Source organism: Chenopodium quinoa, unplaced genomic scaffold (assembly GCF_001683475.1).
Source record: "Chenopodium quinoa cultivar QQ74 unplaced genomic scaffold, ASM168347v1, whole genome shotgun sequence".
NCBI classification, from domain to species: Eukaryota; Viridiplantae; Streptophyta; class Magnoliopsida; order Caryophyllales; family Amaranthaceae; genus Chenopodium; species Chenopodium quinoa.
The window spans coordinates 2326774-2346620 of NW_018742577.1; the positions used below are offsets into that span (position 1 = coordinate 2326774).

At 42.8% G+C, this 19847-nt stretch overlaps 1 protein-coding gene across 1 annotated transcript; it reads left to right on the forward strand.

The window, feature by feature from the left end:
* Positions 1-18590: 18590 nt before the first annotated feature.
* LOC110720712 (F-box protein At4g00893-like) lies at positions 18591-19472 on the forward strand. The gene has a single exon (XM_021899761.1). The coding sequence runs from the start codon at positions 18591-18593 to the stop codon at positions 19470-19472; it is 882 nt and encodes a 293-aa protein (XP_021755453.1).
* Positions 19473-19847: the final 375 nt, after the last annotated feature.

Consider the following 19847-nt stretch of genomic DNA (forward strand, 5'->3'; position numbering starts at 1 on the left):
CTGCAATGGTTGATCGCGGAGGGGAGGATATGACTAAATGTGAATTTCATGAGAGGTGTCTCAGTTAATGTTCTTGCTGTGGAGTAGAGGTGGCAAATCGATCATTTGAATCAAGCTTGATTCAAATCAATTCGAGTTGGAATAAGGGAAGGCTAGGGTAGGCCATGGCAAGCCCCTGTACTTTTTGTGAAGGATTTCTTATGCAATTTGTCAATATGTTTGATTGGTATATTAATCGGTCAAATTTGAAGACAAGGTCAATAATTTAGCATGTGTGTGGTTCGAATCTTGTTGTACTCCCTTTTAAAAAAACGGATGAATTATGGAATCAGTATTCATGTAAAGTTTACTTATATTCGATGTAGTTTAATTAGTAAATTGTCAAAACAAAAAAAGTTTGTAATGTACAATAGACGCATAAAGAAATAAAATGATTGTGTTTCTAACCATTTTATTATTCAAGCATAATCAAAATTTTGTTCATAAAAATTAAATGATATTTTGAGACATCAAACTTGATTCCACAAGAATTATTTTAGGAAAAATTGACACTAGTTATCTCAATTATGACCGATCTTTTTTAAAAGGTCTCAACTATTGCTTAACTTAAGGCGGACCTAACTTTAGGGGGTCATTCTCTGAACATACAATCCCTAATATTTCTTTAACTGATTAATAGTACCATGTGTTTTGAATTCGTTAGTTGTGATTTGAAAAATTAACCCTCCACCACTCCAAACACTAACCCACTCCCTTCACACCATCTTCATGTTAGTTTTTTTTTTTTTGTAAAAATGGACCACTAAATTTTCAACACGTGACAAGTTTAAACAATTAACCCGGTTATTATAAGGTAGAAAATGTTTTAAGATGGACACCCCCAAAATTGAGACTGCCATGAATTAATCAATATTTAGGACCATTTAAAGAAGAATGTCCATAGTTGAGACTAGTAACATCAATTTTCCTTTTTTTTTTTTTGTTATTACTCCTTTTACATATATGGATTGGAGTAGTTATTTCATAATATTTGAATTATAATATATACTCGTCTTCTTTAACATCTGTTTAGATAGAAAAAATAGTAGAGGGAAAGCAAGGAGTAATAAAAGAGGAGTGACTTGGTTTAATAAAAAGAAAGGGAAAATAAATATTACCAGAAATAAGAGAAAGGGGTGCAATCATACCAAATGATTTAATTGCTACTTGGTATTTTTTAGAATTAGGTGTCCTAAGTTGTTGCTTACACCATGAATTATATTAAGTTTTTGCTAAAATGTTAAGAGAAGCTGGTTTTTTAAAATCATGCATGTTTGGGTCCAATTTAGTCCAATTGGGCCTAGATATTAAATGATCTAATTAAAAGCCCAAGGTCAAGGTTCAACTCTCCAATTGTGCTAAAGTCAAAGGTCAGCCCACAAAGCAAGCCAATTGGGCTAAGGCCCAACCTCTCCATGTATGATGAGGTATAAAAGCCATCAATATTGATACATTCAGGGATTGATTCATAGATTCATTCATATGTTCATTCATATGTTCATTCATATATTCTGATATATTCCATTAAAGCCTCAAGCAACAAACTCTCTTGCATAGTGTCCTCTTCTTACATATTGTACTGACTTTAGCATCGGAGGGGCCTTCCTCGGCAACACCCCCGAGGCTAGTTTACGTGTGTTTACTGTGCAGGAAACCTTCGGCTCAACATAACTTGGACCGAATCCAGCCTTCTCCGTTTCAGCGGACCTTCGGCAAGGTCCCATTGTTTTCACCCGAAACAATTTGGCGCCGTCTGTGGGGAAGACTTTCAAAAATCTTTAAGCCAAATTCCTAACCAAGATCATCTTGCAATTATCTTCGCAGCAATGGCTAAGAACCGCAAGAGCAAAAGCCTCCGTCAAGGAGCGGGCGAAAAGCCTAAAACCCCTACACCATCACCCTCGCCGGACCGGAACTCTCCCAAGGGTGCCGGCTCGGGGGGAGGATCATACAAGGAGGATTCCCTATCTCCCGTAATTCATGACTCTCATTATAGGCCGGGTCACTCTCGGTCTAGCAGGGGTGAGTCCGATCATAGGACACATTCAGTGTCCCAAAGCCAACCATCGGCTGCGCGCCCTCATTCCCACACTCGGCCGAGAACTCCTTTGACGGGGCCCAGCTCGGAAGAGGTGGCAAGAGCGCTGGCAGTACTCATGGAGGCGATGAGGGCACAAAATATGCCACCACCTCGTGATCGAACTCCTCCGCATACCCGGCATCAGCGGAGGAAGTTAGACCATGATGGTGGGAAGCTTCCTTCCTTCCGGGAACTGGAAGAGTGGGAGGAGGATTCCTGGAAAAATGAAAAACAGAGGAAAAAGAACCCTCAATTTTTAAAAGGATCCTCATCCTCAAGACCAGAAGCGCATAAGAGCAGCAGCTCAGCTTCTCGGCCAGAATCTACTCACCGAGAACCTGAGACTGTTCGCAGAAGTGTCCTTGACCGACTCGGCGGCAAGGAACCGAGCGTGCACAGTCGCCTCTCATTCCCTGCAGCCGAGGCCCAGACTTCCCAGCCAGGGACGAAAACCACTCCTACCTCTCTAAGAGGGCGGAGCGCGGTCCCTTCGGCCAGGAACAAGGGCAAGGCCGTTATGCTACCCGCCAGTTCACCATTCGAGCAATGGATACTGGAAGAGTGCGTATCCACGGTTAAAATACCGTCGCACATCACATATGACGGGACCACGGATCCGAAGGATCACGTGGCCTCGTATGAGACTCATATGCATCTTTGCCCCAGATCCGAGGCGACTTGGTGCAAATATTTCCCAACCACTCTCAAGGGGGTCGCGCAAGCGTGGATCTCCAAGGGAGTAAGGCAAGGCTCCATAACAGTGTGGGATGATCTGTCCTCCAAGTTTAGGAGCAAATTTTCCACGGCAAACCGCCGAGAGAAGACTACCGCAGAGCTCATGAGTCTGCAACAGGGGGAAACCGAAAGCCTCCGAGACTACCTGACCCTTTTCAGTAACGAGTCATCAAGCGTCTCCCAGCTGGACCAGGGGCTAGCCGTTTTTGCAATGCAGAATGGCCTTCAGCCCGGAAAGTTCCTAGACTTCATGGTCATGCATACCCCGTAGACCTTGGAGGAAGCTCTTAATGCTTCGGATAAGTTCATCCGAGCCGAAGAATGGAACAAAGCGAAAACCCAACCTCAATTCGGGGGAGGGAAACAGAGACAAATATCCTTGTCTGAAGGCCAAGGCCATAAGGCAAAGGGAAAGTCAAAGGCCCCGGAGCAATCTTTGGCCATCGACCCAAAGAAGGAAAGATCTGCCTCATACACAGGCAGATACGAGTCCTACACTCCGCTCTCTCTTCCACGCGCCAAAATTTACAGCGTGACGAAGGAGGAGCAGAGTTACCGAAAGCCGAGACCACTCCCAGAGTGGTATCAGCGAAAAAATAAAAATCAGTGGTGCGAGTTCCACGAGTCTTCGGGACACAACACTGAGGAGTGTATCCAACTGAAGGACCAGATAGAGGACATGGTCCGGAAGGGATACTTGAAAAAATACATCGCGGATCACCGCGAGAAAAAAGAATCCGAGAGGTCAGCAAAGGACCCTCGGCAGGACCTCGACTTCCCCCGGAAAAACAGTAAAAAGCCGGAGGGGAAATTCCCTCCGATCAATGTTATCTCGGGAGGAATATACTCTCGGAGGGAGCACAAGCGCCACCTTAGAGCTTTGACTCACCAGGTGAACAACGCTGACATTCAATCTCCCCAGTCGCCGGTGCCGAACATGACGTTCACAGCCGCCGACTGCTGGGGGATTACGTTCCCTCACGAGGATCCGTTGGTGATCATCGCCACGGTGGCCAACCACGACGTCAGTAAGGTCCTTGTTGACGGTGGCAGTGGAGCAAACATTCTGTTCCGAAAGGCCTACAATCAAATTAAGCTGAAGCCCAAGCACCTTACGCCGGTACTCTACCCGGTATCCGGGTTCAATGGGGCTTCAACTTATCCAGATGGGAAGGTGACACTTCCTGTCACCATCGGTTGCGATGAGGCAGCCCGGAACGTCATGATTGAATTTTTGGTCATCGACGCTCCTTCAGTGTACAACGTGATTTTGGGGAGACCCATAATTCACGAGATCCAAGGGGTCGTCTCAACTTATCATCAGCTGATGATTTACGTCTCAGACGCCGGCTTCCCCGAAAGGATACAGGGCAACCAAAAGGACGCCCGAAGGTGCAACTACCTCAAGCCATCCAGTAATCGCCCAGATGACGACAAGGATGAGGAGGAGAAAGAAAAAGAAAGAGAGCCAAGCACAAAAAAGCCAAAAGGCCTAAGTGCTTCGGCCCAAGGATCTGTGCCCAGAGAAAAAGGGCCCGAAAGGGAAAAGGCTAGCTCTTCAGCTGAGCCGCAAGACTCAGAGAGCCAGCCGAAGAACAAAAAGACTGGGACACCTGCTGACATTGGCAGCAGGCCAGATTCTGAAGAGTCCAGTCCATCGGCAATGGACATGGACCAACAGACTGAAACAGTTGAGTTGGCCGAAGGAGACGGTGAGAAATGTGTAACAATCGGGATGGACCTTAATCAGAATACCCGTTGTGAACTTATTCAGCTCCTTCGGGACAACAGAGATGTGTTTGCTTTCTCGGCAGCTGATATGCCCGGGATAAGTTCAGACCTCATCTCCCATAAGCTTAATGTTGACCCGACGTGTCGACCAGTTAAGCAAAAGAAGCGGAATTACTCCGCCAATAAGAACCGAGACATCGCAGCCGAGGTCAAAAAATTATTGGAGGCAGGATTCATCGAACCTTGCCAATATCCAGAATGGCTGGCAAATGTGGTGATGGTTCAGAAGCCCAATGGTACCTGGAGGATGTGCGTTGACTTCACGGACCTAAATAAGGCTTGTCCAAAGGATTTCTATCCCTTGCCGAGGATCGATCAGCTAGTCGATTCGACAAGTGGCCATGCCTTGCTTAGTTTCATGGACGCATTCTCGGGGTATCATCAGATCTTTATGCACCCCGACGATCGAGCAAAGACAACATTCGTCACGAACGCTGGGGTGTACAATTACAAAATGATGCCCTTCGGATTGAAAAATGCGGGGGCAACCTATCAAAGGCTGGTGGATCAAGTTTTCGCCGATCAAAAGGGCCGAAACATGGAAGTCTATGTTGACGATTCGATCGTCAAAAGCAAAAAACTAGAGGACCATGTAAAGGACCTGGCTGAAACTTTCGCCACCTTGAGAAAGCATCAAATGAAGCTGAATCCGAAGAAGTGTGTCTTCGGCGTGAAGTCAGGGAAATTCCTTGGGTTCATGGTCAGCAAAAGGGGGATTGATGCCAATCCCTCTAAAGTCAAAGCGGCACTCGACCTTCTTGAGCCGAAAACGAAGCGGGATGTTCAGCGGCTCACCGGAAGAATGGCAGCCCTCTCGAGGTTCATTTCCAGAGCTTCGGATAAGGGGTTACCTTTCTTCAAAGCCCTGAAACTCCCGAAAACAAAAGAGCTCGTTTGGGAGGAAGAGCAAAAAGACGCCTTTAAACAGCTTCGGGAGCATCTGGCTGAACTCCCAACGCTGGCTAGCCCAGCTGAAGGAGAAACTTTATACCTATATGTGGTCGTTAGCCCTGCCACTATCAGCGCAGTATTGCTGAAGGAAGAGAGTAAAAGTCAGCAACCGATCTACTTCGTCAGTCATACACTGACGGATGCTGAGACTCGCTATCCACTACTCGAGAAAGTTGCTTTCGCAGTAGTAGTAGCTGCTCGGAAGCTGAGGCCCTATTTTGATTGCCATCAGATAGTGGTATTAACTGATCAGCCGTTGGAAAAAGTTCTCGGCAAGGTTGAAAAATCTGGTAGGCTAGCCAAGTGGGCTTTTGAGCTCACCGAATTCAGCATCAGCTACCGTCCGAGGGCTGCCATTAAGGCTCAAGCTCTAGCGGATTTCCTGGCCGAATGCTCATACCAAGAAGCGCTAGACAGTGAAAAGAAAGTTTGGACCGTGTTTACGGATGGATCTTCCACCGAAAACGGTTGAGGGGCAGGAGTAGTGATAACTTCTCCCGAAGGCAAATCCTTTGAGTATGCACTAAAGTTTTCTTTTAAGGCCTCGAACAATGAAGCCGAGTATGAGGCAGCAATCGCCGGCCTAGAATTGTGCATCTCCCTGGAAGTCGATCATGTCTGCTTAAAAACAGACTCTCAGCTAGTTGCATATCAGATCAGTGGCAGCTACGAGGCCAAAGAGCCCTCCATGATAGCTTATCTTGCCAAGATCAAATCAGTCATTGCAGAGCTGAAAACTTTTGAGGTTCAGCTGATCCCAAGGGGTCAGAATACTCAAGCCGATGCACTCTCCAAACTTGCTAGTTCATCTTTTACCGAGCTGAACAGATCTGTATATGTAGAAGTGCGTCGAGAGAGAAGTGTCGACGAAGCACCTGAAGTGTGCTGCGCTGACCCAGAGCCTAGTTGGATGGACCCCATCCTAGCTTTCAAGCTTCGGGGAGAAACTCCTGAAGATAAAGCTTTGGCCTCCAAGATGAAGAGAACCAGCTCTAGGTTCATTGTCTTCAGGGGGAACTTCTGAAAAAGTCCTTCTCAGCCCCATTGCTGAAATGCGTGGGACCAACAGATGCAGATTATATCCTACGGGAGATTCACCTCGGCATCTGTGGGAACCACATTGGGGAAAGAACCTTAGCCCACAAGGCATTGAGGGCTGGATATTACTGGCCCACCATGATCGCAGATGCTAAGGAGCTGGTTCGGAAATGCGAAAAATGTCAAAAATACGCTCCAGTTATCCATCAGCCAGCAAGGGATCTTCAGCCGATCCTTAATCCACTCCCGTTTGCCCAATGGGGACTGGATATACTGGGACCATTTCCAGAGGCTGTGTACCAGAAAAAATGGCTGATAGTTGGTGTCGACTACTTCAGTAAATGGATCGAGGCCGAAGCAGCCTCGAACATTACAGAGCAAACTGTCAGAAAATTTATCTGGCAGAATATCATCACTCGATTTGGCATCCCGAGAGTATTTGTCTTCGATCATGGGAGGCAATTCGATAACTTGCCGCTGAAGCGGTATACAGATCAGTTCGGCATCAAACTGGCATATTCAGCGGTATGCCACCCGCAAAGTAACGGACAAGCCGAAGCTGCAAATAAACAGATCCTAAATGCCCTCAAGAAGAGGGTGGAAGATCAAAAGTCCAAGTGGCTGGAGGAGCTCCCTGGAACCCTTTGGTCCCTTCGGACAACTGAAAAAGAGGCAACGGGCCACTCACCTTTTGAACTGGTGTATGGTGCCGAAGCAGTCCTTCCAGTGGAAATTGGCTCTGAGAGCCTTCGAGTGCACCACTTCTCGGCTGAGAATGAGCGACTGATGAGGGAATCTCTCGATTTTCTCGACGAAGTAAGAGACTCAGCCCGAGACAGAATGGCCGCCTATAGGCAGAGAATCAGCAAGTTTTATAACCGAAGGGTCCATGCAAGGCCTCTCAAAATTGGAGACCTTGTCCTTCGGAATGCTGCTGCAGTTCAGAAAGGCCGAATCCATGGGAAACTCTCAGCTGCATGGGAAGGACCTTATGAAATTTATGATGAGCTTCAGCCAGGGACATACCGACTTCGGCAGTTGGATGGAACTGAGTTGAAAAATCACTGGAACGCTGTTGTACTGAAAAAATAACATGTGTAAACCCTTCGGGGCAGAACAATCTTTGTAAGTACATTTTGAATTAATGAAAGGCCTTGGAGCCGCCATTTATATAAATGTTTACAACTTTTTATCCTTTCAAAATTTTCTTTGTTCTATCTACTCTTTAAGGGTTTTTTATTCAGCCTCGTCTGAAACCTTCGCCTTCGGGTAACTGGGTTTCAGATTGCTGACAAAACTCGTCTTTTTAAAGAACACTGGTCTTTCAGCTGAAGTCAAACTTCAGTAAGACTTGTTCTCCAAAGACATGAGTCCATGGACAATTCTGGGATATTGCCTTAACTGAGCCTTGTATCCCAGAGAGCCATTATCCGAAACATTGCCTTAAGTTGGCCCTGTGTTTCGGGTATCCATTTTTCAAAGATAGACAGAAAATCAAGGATAACAGCAACAGTTGAAAATTTTTAAATCAGCCTCGTCTGAAATCTTCGCCTTCGGGTAACTGGGTTTCAGATTGCTGACAAAACTCGTCTTTTTAAAGAACACTGGTCTTTCAGCTGAAGTCAAACTTCAGTAAGACCTGTTCTCCAAAGACATTAGTCCATGGACAATTCTGGGATATTGCCTTAACTGAGCCTTGTATCCCAGAAAGCCATTATTCGAAACATTGCCTTCAGTTGGCCCTGTGCTTCGGATATGCGTCTTCTTTAAGAAAACTGGTCTTTCAGCTGAAGTCAAACTTCAGTAAGACTTGTTCCAAAGAGGTTAGTCCATGGACAATTCTGGGATATTGCCTTGACTGAGCCTTGTATCCCAGAAAGCTAATATCCAAAGCATTGCCTTCAGTTGGCCCTGTGTTTCGGATATCCAACTTTCAGATGAAGTCAATCTTCAGTAAGACTTGTATCCCAGAAGCATTGCCTTCAGTTGGCCCTGTGTTTCGGATACCCATTTTGAAGAAGTGAAGAAATTGCTTATTCAGCTGAAGTCATACTTCAATTTCTGGGGGGGGCAAGAAGCACTCTCAGTGCAAGAATGTTCGGCAGAATTGAAGTATGTTCGGCAGAATTGAAGAAACAGAAACAGTAAAGCATTCAAAAACAAAGCAACTGAAGAAAAGAGCATCAGATTAACAATTCATGCTCAGAAATTGAGCTACAAGTTCAATTAAACTGTATCGGCAGCCGCCCACAAGCGGAAAATAACAGCTGCCGAAATACGTACATAAGCAAAAAAAAAATAAACTGTTGTACGACAAGGCAAGCTGAAGCAAAAAAACAAGGCAAAAAATTCAGAAAGCGGCAAGTCTAAAGTTAAGCGCATGATGAACCGCAAGATTCTGAAGACGACTGCCCGAGTTCCTATGCTTCAGCCTGAGGATCAGACTGATCAGCGTTGAGCCCCATGGTGGCCTCAGCCCCAGCAGCAGAAGAAGCGGGCTTTGCACTCTGCCGAGCCTCCCTTTCCCTCTGCTCAGCTTCCAACTCCATTCTCTCAGCTTCCTCTTCGGCTTCCTCAGCCTTAAGAATTTCAGCTTCGACTGGAGTTGCATACTTTATATGAGGGTCTTCGGGATTCTGGACCCATTCAGCACATTTAGACCAGTCCAGCTTCGGTTCAGCATGAAGGCAGACTCTTCGGCATACTCTGAACCCGTTTCTGAAACCCATCTCATATTCCTCTTGGGTATAGACACGGACTTTGAGTAGAGCCTCAGCATCAGCCAGCTTCTTCTGGGTCTCCTCCAAGTCTTCCTTGGATTTCTTCAGCTCATCAGCGAGCTTGGAGGAGGAACCTTTCAGCTCATTCAGCTTCTGCTAAACTTGGGAAGCCTTTGTCTGAGCCTGGTCCACTTCAACTTTTTTGGTCATTAGTTGATCCTCAGCCTCATGGAGTTTCGCTCTCTGAGCTTCGGCAGCAGCAGCAGCCTCTGAGAGTTGGACATCTTTGGCCTGGAGCAGCTCTTCAGCAGCCATTCGGCTGGCTTCAAGAGCTTCTAGACGTTGCTGCACTTCAGCTTGTGCAGCAGCTCCTTCCTGAATACGGTTCTCAACAGCAGCCTTGAATTTGGAGACGTCCACTCCCATATGCTCCTGGAGGAATTTTTCCCCTTCCATCAGTGGAGGAAAAACTTCCTTCTCCATAGCGTCGCAGAAGGTTTTGAGGGCTTCAGCAGCTCTTTTCTCGTACTCCTCACCCTTCTGCTGCTTCTCTTCAGCTGCTGCTTGCTTCAGCTTAGCAAGCTTTAATTCCTCTTCAGCTACCTTCTTGTCGTGCACAGCAGCGTCTACCCTATCTTGTAGGGTATCTATCAGCTCTACAGTGAGAGTCTGATTGTGCACGAACTGAAAACAGGAAGACAAAAAAAAAAAATAATAAATAAAAAAAAAAATATATATTTATAATAATAAAAATAGAGCTGAATTTCAGAGGAAATGAAGACAAGGAAAATTACCTGCATCATCAGCAGTTGGTTAGACCTGGCTGGGTCAGGAACTGATCTGCTGGATTCGCCCATCCCAGCAGTGGCCTTCAGCGACCAGATCCTTGCCCTATCTACTTCGGACATGCCAGCAAAATCGCCGAAGTAGGCTGCAGCTCCTTCTCTGTTCTTACCCCATATGAGGTCCCAGATGTGGTCTGGGATTGGAATTCGGGGGGCCGAAAAACCCATTTCTCCAGATTGCAGAGTCTGGAAGGAAGGGAAGGATGACGATGGAGCTTGATTAGCTTTGGATGGCTCAGCATCATCCTTCTCAGAGGAGTCAATTACTATGACCTCCTCTTCTTCAGGGGTGAGGACGAAAGCCTCAACCTCTCTTGCGATGTCTGCCGTGAAGCCCTCAGCACTGGACATCACGGCATCCTTGTTTTCGTGCTCAACAGCACTCTCCTTAATTTCTTCTTGGACCGCTCCCTTAGATTCGGGAGTTCTCTGATCCACCTCCATCTCAGGAGGTGGCGGAGGGGTCTTTTGAGGTGATTGGGGTGGTGGCCGGGGAACCCTCGGCGATCCATTGCCTTCCTCGGGTTCCCTTATTGCAACGCCGATGGTCATCGGCCTCCGCTGAAAGTCATGAGGGCCGATGATGGCCATCCTTCGGCGCCTTTTCTGAAGGGGCTGCTCGTCCATATCTGAGTCTGAAGACTCTCCTTGTATTTGGTCTTCGGGACGAACAAGAGCTTTCCCTTCTCTATGTCTGTTACTCTCTTCAGACTGTAACAGACAGGGGGGAGGAAGAATGTGAGTAAAAAAAAAAAAAAAAAAAAAAAAAAAAAAGAAAAAAGAAAAAAGAAAGACAGAGTTAAGTCTGAAAGCTCACCGAGGTCTTCAGCAAAGCCTCGTCTTCTTCAGCTGCTCTAGCTGCAGCTTCTGCTTCAGCAGCTCTGGAGTACCCTTCTCCTCCTTCGCAAGCTTCGAGAACCCGTGCAACCTCTTCGGCTGTACGGGCAGCTTCAGCTTCTTCGTCCAGCAGCTGAAACCAGGGGTCTCTCTTCTTCCACCAAGGCTTCTGCCTCTGATACAGAGCAACAGCCTCAATTTGGAAGTGGGAAGAGTCTAGATGAACTTCCCTATGCCTCGGCTCAGTGATAGACGGGGCCCGTTCAGTTACAACTCGTTCTCGGTTGACACCAAGACGAGCGTAGTTAATGCCAACGTTGGTCTCGTCCCGCTCTGAAAAAGGAAAGGGGAAAGGTTAGTTCAGATAGGTTGGCACAGCATAAAAAAGCGAAGCGAGAGAAGAAAAAGAGATAGTTAAAAAGCCTCGGCCCCAGCCGAAGAAGCTTACCATCCTTAAACTTTCGGCTGAGGCCAACAGCTGCTAGCATGTTCTCTTGGAAAACGTAATGCGTATCGGGGAGCCAAGTCTCCGGGATATGCTGCATTCGGCCACTGCCCCCCCGGTTCGGCAGCTTGCCGAAGATATGTTGCTGATCAAGGTTCGGATCCGCCCCGTTATCTGCGGGGGGACCTAGACTTCCCATTTCGGGATCAGGCTCAGCGAGGTACCGGGGAGCGCTGAAGACGCAAGGGTGGCCCGGATCTGTGGGTGCCCTAACCCAAATCCATTGACCTCTCCAGTCCTTGTCTGAAGAGTCGTTTGGCCACATGGTTAGGTATTGGGGCCGGGACTCAATCCGGTACCACCCAGAACCATGGCTTCCGTGCCCACTTTGAATATTTGGCACTAGCCGATGGAGCTTTTTGAAGCAGTGCAGGTTCGGCACATACTTGAAGAACTTGCAGACCCATAAGTATGTCATCACCCTTCGGATGCTGGTGGGAGTTAACTGACATAGAGAGATGTTGTAATGGATCAGCAAGTCTCGGACGGATACGTCCAAAGGGAACCTCAGCCCGTACTGAAGCTGTCTTGTGTACACCCCCACATACCCCGGGGGTGGACGATGGATTCTATCGGATGCCGAGGGCATTCGGCACCAATACCCATCAGCTTCAAAAATGCCGTAATGCAACTCAATTTGCTCGGCAAATCGATATTGATCGGCATTCTCCACCCACCATGGGTAGGGGCGGTTCTTTATCATGGCCGAAGCAACTTCGGCATTCTCCCATTCTGAAAACCCGGGGAGGATATCCCAAAGGACAGCGGGAACTTCATCATCCCGTCCAGAAGCGCTCGGCTCCTCCGTTCTCTGAGGAGGAGCCGAGGAAAGGGGAGTCGCCCTAATCCCTTCAGCAGGGTCAGACTCTGGCCTTTGTCCATTCCAGGTCCCAATCCTGTTCCTAGGATCGGGAATCGGCCTTGCTCTTCTTGGAGCACGGGCTCTACCTCTAACTCCTCTTGCCATTGATTGTTTCGAAGAAAAAAGTCGAAAGAAAAGGGGAAGGAGTTCGAATTCGAAGAAAAATAAACTGAAATCAAAGGAATTTACCTTAATCTGAAGCGAAAGTTGCCGATTTACGAGTTCGTAGTGGCAAGTCTCAGTTTCTAAGCTTAATGCTCGGGGAATTTGCGAAGTTTTGATGCGGGTTCTTGGTTTCTCTCTCGAGAATTCTGGGTTTGTGTTGGTGAATAAGTGAGGAGAGATGACGCGCCTCTGTTTATATCTCCAGGAATGGGATACGAGGAGTCTGCGTTTTAATTTCTCTTAAATACTCCACTAAGTAACCGTTAAACACATGATCTTGTGATTAAACTGCCCATTATCCGTCCAACTTCCACAATCATCCGCCTTAACCGTTGTTATCTCATTAATTACGGTTTAAATTCAAATTTTTGGATTAATTAAATCATTTACTTCCCTCCTTTTCTGAATTAAATCAAACCCGACCCGTCATCCTTCCAAATCGGGTCTGGGGGGCAAGTTGTTTGGGTCCAATTTAGTCCAATTGGGCCTAGATATTAAATGATCCAATTAAAAGCCCAAGGTCAAGGTTCAACTCTCCAATTGTGCTAAAGTCAAAGGTCAGCCCACAAAGCAAGCCAATTGGGCTAAGGCCCAACCTCTCCATGTATGATGAGGTATAAAAGCCATCAATATTGATACATTCAGGGATTGATTCATAGATTCATTCATAGATTCATTCATATGTTCATTCATATGTTCATTCATATATTCTGATATATTCCATTAAAGCCTCAAGCAACAAACTCTCTTGCATAGTGTCCTCTTCTTACATATTGTACTGACTTTAGCATCGGAGGGGCCTTCCTCGGCAACACCCCCGAGGCTAGTTTACGTGTGTTTACTGTGCAGGAAACCTTCGGCTCAACATAACTTGGACCGAATCCAGCCTTCTCCGTTTCAGCGGACCTTCGGCAAGGTCCCATTGTTTTCACCCGAAACAATGCATAATACAAGTGTCTGTGCCATCACTTCTCTAGGACAGCACAAGTTCATAACACCATAAATTATATTGTGCTTCTCAACCTGTTATCTATAACAGAGCAACCAAAATGACTCTTACAGCAAAAGCAAGCAGATAAAAGAAATAGGAGAAATACTCAGAGACATACTCAATATAATTCCCCCTCCCTCAATTTTCTCGTTTTTCAGCTCTCGCTTCCTTGGCTTTCTCAAGATACGGACGTCGATCCTGAAACATAAAGAAATAGGAGAAATATTATTACAGATTGAGGAGAAAATATTAGAGGCAGGAGAAAAAAATGAGACATGATATTAACTACATGGAAAACACAAAGATAGATTACGCACTTTATGAGACATGGTACTCCATTTCCCTAGGGCAGCACCAGTAAGATCTGAGGGAGCCCTAGTTCCTCATTACGAGGAACACTTTTGTTCCTCATAATGGCATTTTGGAAAATAATGTGATGTTTTTCACTTGTGAGGACCGTCTATGTGTAATGAGTGGAATTCTCAGATCTTGACACATACCCTATTAGGAACAAAACATATTCCTCACAATGAGGAACAGGGAATTCCCCGTAAGATCTCGTAGAAGCTTTGATGAAAACAGCAACAAGAAATAAATTTACAAACTAACTTGGGATTGATTGATGTTAAAGAGGTGATTAAAAAATAAAAAACAACTTACTGCTTTTTTTGGATTCTCCTTCCGAAATTCTACGAAAACAGTTGATAAACTACAATAAAAAAAAATCAGATCAAAACCTACAAATCACACCGAATAAAGGCTGTTTTTTACTGCATCTAATCTGTACATCTATTATACATAGCCTATCAAAACATACACCAAAAATCAACAGAAAATGCATGAAAATACACATTCTGAAATTGGAAATAATTTACGCATTTCAGTGTATAAAATTGGAACTATCATACAGAAAATGCGTGAATACAAAGCAAGTCGATTGGCTATTTGTCGTGTGCTGATGGAGATTTCGATTAATCATTTCTATCCGGTTCATTATTCTGAAATTCTGGGGCTATTGCACATTCTAAGTTATATGTGTGTGCTGGTTCTGTATAAAATATGACTCATAAATTCATGAATTTATGACTCACAGCACAAGGATATGTATAGAAAGTGACTAATAAATTCATGAAGTCATGATTAAGGCACTACACTACAAGAAAATTGTCTTTACGTAACGATTATTTTGTAGTGATTGTACATTCGCTACAATATGCATGTATGTTTGTGAAACCGTGGAGGAAATTGTATCATTTTACAATCGCCATGGTAATCCCATATGAAATCGATACGAAAAACATAATAACACATATCCACCCTTTTTTTTGCACATTTATTTATAAAATTTATGGAAAATCGTGTCGTTTACAATCGGCACTAAAACCCAAAAATCGATACAAAAAACCTTTTCTACACTAGATATACAAATATTGTTTGACGAAGAATACATAATATATGTCATAGCTTATTGGTAAAACATTTAATATTAAAGCTTGAGATTGTGTGTTTGAATCTTGTAAAGATCATATATATGATTTTTCATTTTTTAAGAAAATGAGTTCAACATTTATAGCGATTATAATCGCTACAATAATCACCACAATTGGATGTAGTTTTTTGTATCGATTATTGAATACAACCTTACCTATAAATGGGTTAGAAATCGCAAGGAGGGGGCCCCTAATCTTCGAGATAAACAAAAATCGTTTATTCAGTGGTATTTTACATTTATGAGACCCGCATTCAATAAAAGTTGTATTTTTACCATTTCTAACACTCTGAAACCCCCAATTTAGCACGAAACAATTCTAACAATTCAGCAGTATAGAAATAGAAAGAAAAAATTAAAGAGATAAACATACCAATGAACTTGTTATTCCAGTATTTGATCAAAAATTATTGTGACAATTTGAAGTTTTAAAAGAAGAACCGTAATCTTAATGATGATACTGTAAAGTTTTATTTTTTGAATAACCATAAAAACACAATAACCGTAAAAACTTAAGTTTTTATGATACTGTAAAGTTTTATTTTTGGAATAACCGTAAAAAAAAAAAATTCAAAAAAAAAAAAAAAAACCTAACCTTTAGAGAGGAAAGCTCAGAGTGAGGCTGCGTGAATTTGGTGAATTTCTGAGTATCTATTTAATGTACTAAATTCGAAAGTTGTTATGGCTAAAGATGATACATGTATACTTAGTGAGAGATGATACATGTACACTCAATGTATTAAATAGAATCTACACAGTCATTAGCTTAAGTCCGTAATGTTTGGTACAGTTAGCAAAATGACCCCCCAAAGTGGTGGATGAGGGACTAAATTCATCTAAGTCAAACGTTAGGGACTAAATCCAAACTTTTGCCAAGCATTAAGGACTAGTTTTATACTTAATTCTAATGGCAAGTGTCATTGATTATTCGATTTCAGAATAAGTTTATAGATTACATGATTCAATAACCAAAAATCAGAATTGACTTTAAAATTGACTCAATAACCTAAGAGTCCGAATTGTCACCACTAGATAGACAAGTACTTACAAGTCACAAAAACTAGCCCGAACAAAACTCCAACTTATAGATCCAACCCTACCCAACCTCATTCACCAACTCAGTCACCCGAATTAACACCGCTCATGACTCGCCCTTCTCCAAGGTCTAACAAAAAATAGTACCTATTCCAAATTACAATATCCAGTAGCGACGCCGAATACCTTTGCTCCGCCGGAAAGCACTCCACCGCCGTATTTTGAATCAGTAAGGCCCCGTAGTCATGCTTGCTAATTTTACTGCCGATCAAATTCTCATGTACTCAGTTATTAATTCACGCTAATTTCTGAACTATTCTATTACAATTTGTTGTTAATTCGCTTGTATATGACCATTTACAATTTATAATTAAAGGTGAAACCTTTATTGGCGTCTAATCTATGATTGATCAGGATACATTGATGGATTTTGCAAATTTTAGTGATTTAGTGAAAGTTATACCGTAATTCTGGGCACTTGTTTATATGCATCAATTGTATGATAATTTTCACGAAACTTAAATTATACGTATGAACTATGTTACTTGGACTCGGATAGCCAATCAATTGTTCTATTTAATACTCAGTATAATCTTTGCATAATTTTGGTTCAAAATAAAGTGTCTTCGAGTGTTGAGTATCCAACACGGCCGTACTTAAAGAATAATGAAGAGTACGAGTAATATAGATAGATAGGAATATGTAATTAATTTGTTGAGTTTGATGATAGATACAGTGGGAAAAGAAACATTGTTTATGGTATTCTAATGAGTCCAATTTTGATTTGAGCAGGAGAAGTAATTGTTGCTAAGGCCAACATTCTACTGAATATATATTTGTTCGATAATTTGAGGAGCTTCATTTGTATATTATCTTGATCGATGGAAAATTCGAAGATGGATGATATATTGAGTCTTCCACCTGCGGAGAGATCACCCTATCTTGTGTACACGTACCGGGGTATGTGCGAGGATGATGATGAGTTAAATAAAACTCAAACATTCTGCACTATTGAAGAGGGTAATCACAATAGTTATTATAACAAGAGTATCCCTCAACTACGTGGTAGAGCTATTTGTGGTTCTTGTCATGGCTGGTTAATCTTATTAGAAGAAATAGTATCCAAGTTCTTCCATTACTTTTTATGGAATCCGCTCACATTGGAACTTTTATCACTCCCTCCGTTGCAAAAAAACTTCTATATAATTTCAGCTTGCACATTGATTACATCAAATGGTGATGAAGATCTTGAAAAAGATTGTATTGGTAACAATGTTAGTGTGGTTTTATTATTTTTCGGTGATCAAGTTTTTTCTTATTGACCCACCTCAAAGAGTGGTTGTAGTTTCACTTCTAGTGATTGGGTCATCCATAGCCTCGAGTATGATGGCAAGAGGTTTCAAGTAGACAAAGTAGTTACATTGAACAAAATTGTATAGGCATGGGCTCATGGATATGATGACGAAAGTGGTATTAGAGATGAAGAACCCATTTTGTTTAGTATTGAGGTTGCCAATGGTGCTACTAACTCATTCACTATCAAGTCCTTGCAGATAGATCAGCCAAAAAGTGGTGCCAATTATATTAGATTGGAGTAGTATTTGGTTGAATCTTGTGGTCATGTATACTATATATGTCTTTATAGATGCTGTTGGGACTATCGTATGAGCATGGTGAAGGTTTCAGAGTTGGATTTGGTGGGAAAGAAATGGGTGAAGGTGAATTCTTTAGATGGCCGCGCCTTTTTCTTAGGCCAACCTGGTGCTGGGGAAGTAACACCACTACCAATTGTAATTCTTTAATATCATCTGGTGGTGGTGGTGGTGGTAGTGGATGCGCCCGAGGGGATTGCATCTACTTCAATGATCAAAGGCTTTCTGAAACATATTATTGTTACAGCCTGAATGAGGATACTTTGAGTTTGTTTTTGTCCCGCCCAGAGTCTTCAAGCCATCTAGTTCCTATTTGGCTGAATTTGATGCCACAACATCATAGGTTAGGATTTTAATTGCATTATTGTTACTTTCCCCTGCATTTTCTCTTCACCTGACTACTGAACTGTATATTATTTTGCAAGTTAAAAGCTATTTCTGATTAAAGTCCAATCAAAGTTTAAACAAAATATAGTTTTTATTGATCTAAAGTTCTAAACTGTTTATTTTTTATTTTTATTTATTTTTATTATTTTTTTTAATATATACAAACCTATATTGTGTTTTTATAGTTTATTAGGTGTTCCAGACATGAAAGGTCAAGAATTGACTCAGACTAAGGAAAATATAGATGAAGGTTTTGACCATCAAATAATTAATTATAGTACAAAGAACAAAGAGTGCCACGGACAAGAGATGGGAAGACAAGGACAAAGGTCACGGTTCTCTGAGCTTCCACATGATCTTAGAAAGCTGATTTCGAAGTATATGCATTTGTTTGATCTCTGGAATTTTCGAGCTAGCTGTTAGACATTTCAACTTGCAATTCCTTAACCCCAACATAGAACTAGTAAAATGCTTCCGTTGTTTGTTGCCTTGAAGAATGATGGCAGATCTTGTGAAATAATAGACCCATCACTTAATTATTCATGTTCCAGCATTTTCCAACTTTCTTCTGACCCTATTTCTATCGATTTCTTCAAGGATGGGTGGTTACTTATATCTGTTGGTTCTAAAAGAATGTTAAAGTACTTCAATCCCTTCTCAAGAGTGAGTTGGGATTTTCCTACTGTTGGTATTAGTAACTTTTCATGCATCGGGTTCTCAACATACCCTACTTCTACTGATTGTGTCACGGTTGCAATTGCTTATTACCATAATGCAATAGTGATCTATCATATTAAATATGGGGATGAATTATGGGATAGTTTTGAGTTCCCCATTAATGATAATGATGATGGACTTAGATTTTTCTTCGGAACAAACAGCCCAATTTATTTAGCAGGAACATTCTATGTTCTTGACAAGATTGGAAATCTTGGAGCATTTACATTAGTAGATGGTAAAGGGAGTTGGAGGGTTTACAAAAGGCCGTATATATGGCACAGTGACTATAGTAGGGCCTATTTGGTTAAGAGTGATGGAGAGCTGTATTTTGTGTTTATTCATGGTTTTGTAGGAGATAGGATTGAAGTGTTCAAGTTCAATCTTCTCGAGGAAAATTGTTCTGAAGTTAAAAGCCTTGGAAACCATAGCTTTTTCTTAAGTTATGCATCATCATTTTCAGTAGAAATTACAGAGGCTGGAATGCAGAATAGGATCTATCTTTCAAGGCTCAAAGGGAATAGTATACTTTTCTACTCGCTAGAGACTGGTAAGTATCATGTTTTGGGGAGTGAAGAAACCATGGAAGACATTTTTGGTACACAGGAACCGTTGCGGTGTTGTTGGCTTTAACTTATTTGCATTGTGCTATTTTGTATAATCTTCTACGGAATGTGAATTTAGGGATCAATATGAAAGTTAAATCTGCTGGTATCCCCTCTTTTCGCCGTTCCTATTGTCTTTTTAAGCTTAAATGAATTGAAATCTTGGTATTAGTTGAACTGATTATCTGTCAAGTGTAAAATTCAACTGGCGAATAAGCTTAGTAAGTCTGTAAGTGTTTCTCTTGATATTAGTTGTTTTACCAAGCAGTCTTTCTTCTGTAAGCCTGCTTTTCGTTGTCCAAAAAAAAATAAAAAAATAAAAAAGCCTGCTTTTGTTTATGAAGCATGTATATATGATTCCTTAACTATAGCTACTTAGATAAGAACTGAACATGTGCTGGTT

What these genes read in the sequence shown, in the direction of transcription:
- LOC110720712 (XM_021899761.1), top strand. Translation starts at nt 18,591, where the DNA reads ATGCTTCCGTTGTTTGTTGCCTTGAAGAATGATGGCAGATCTTGTGAA.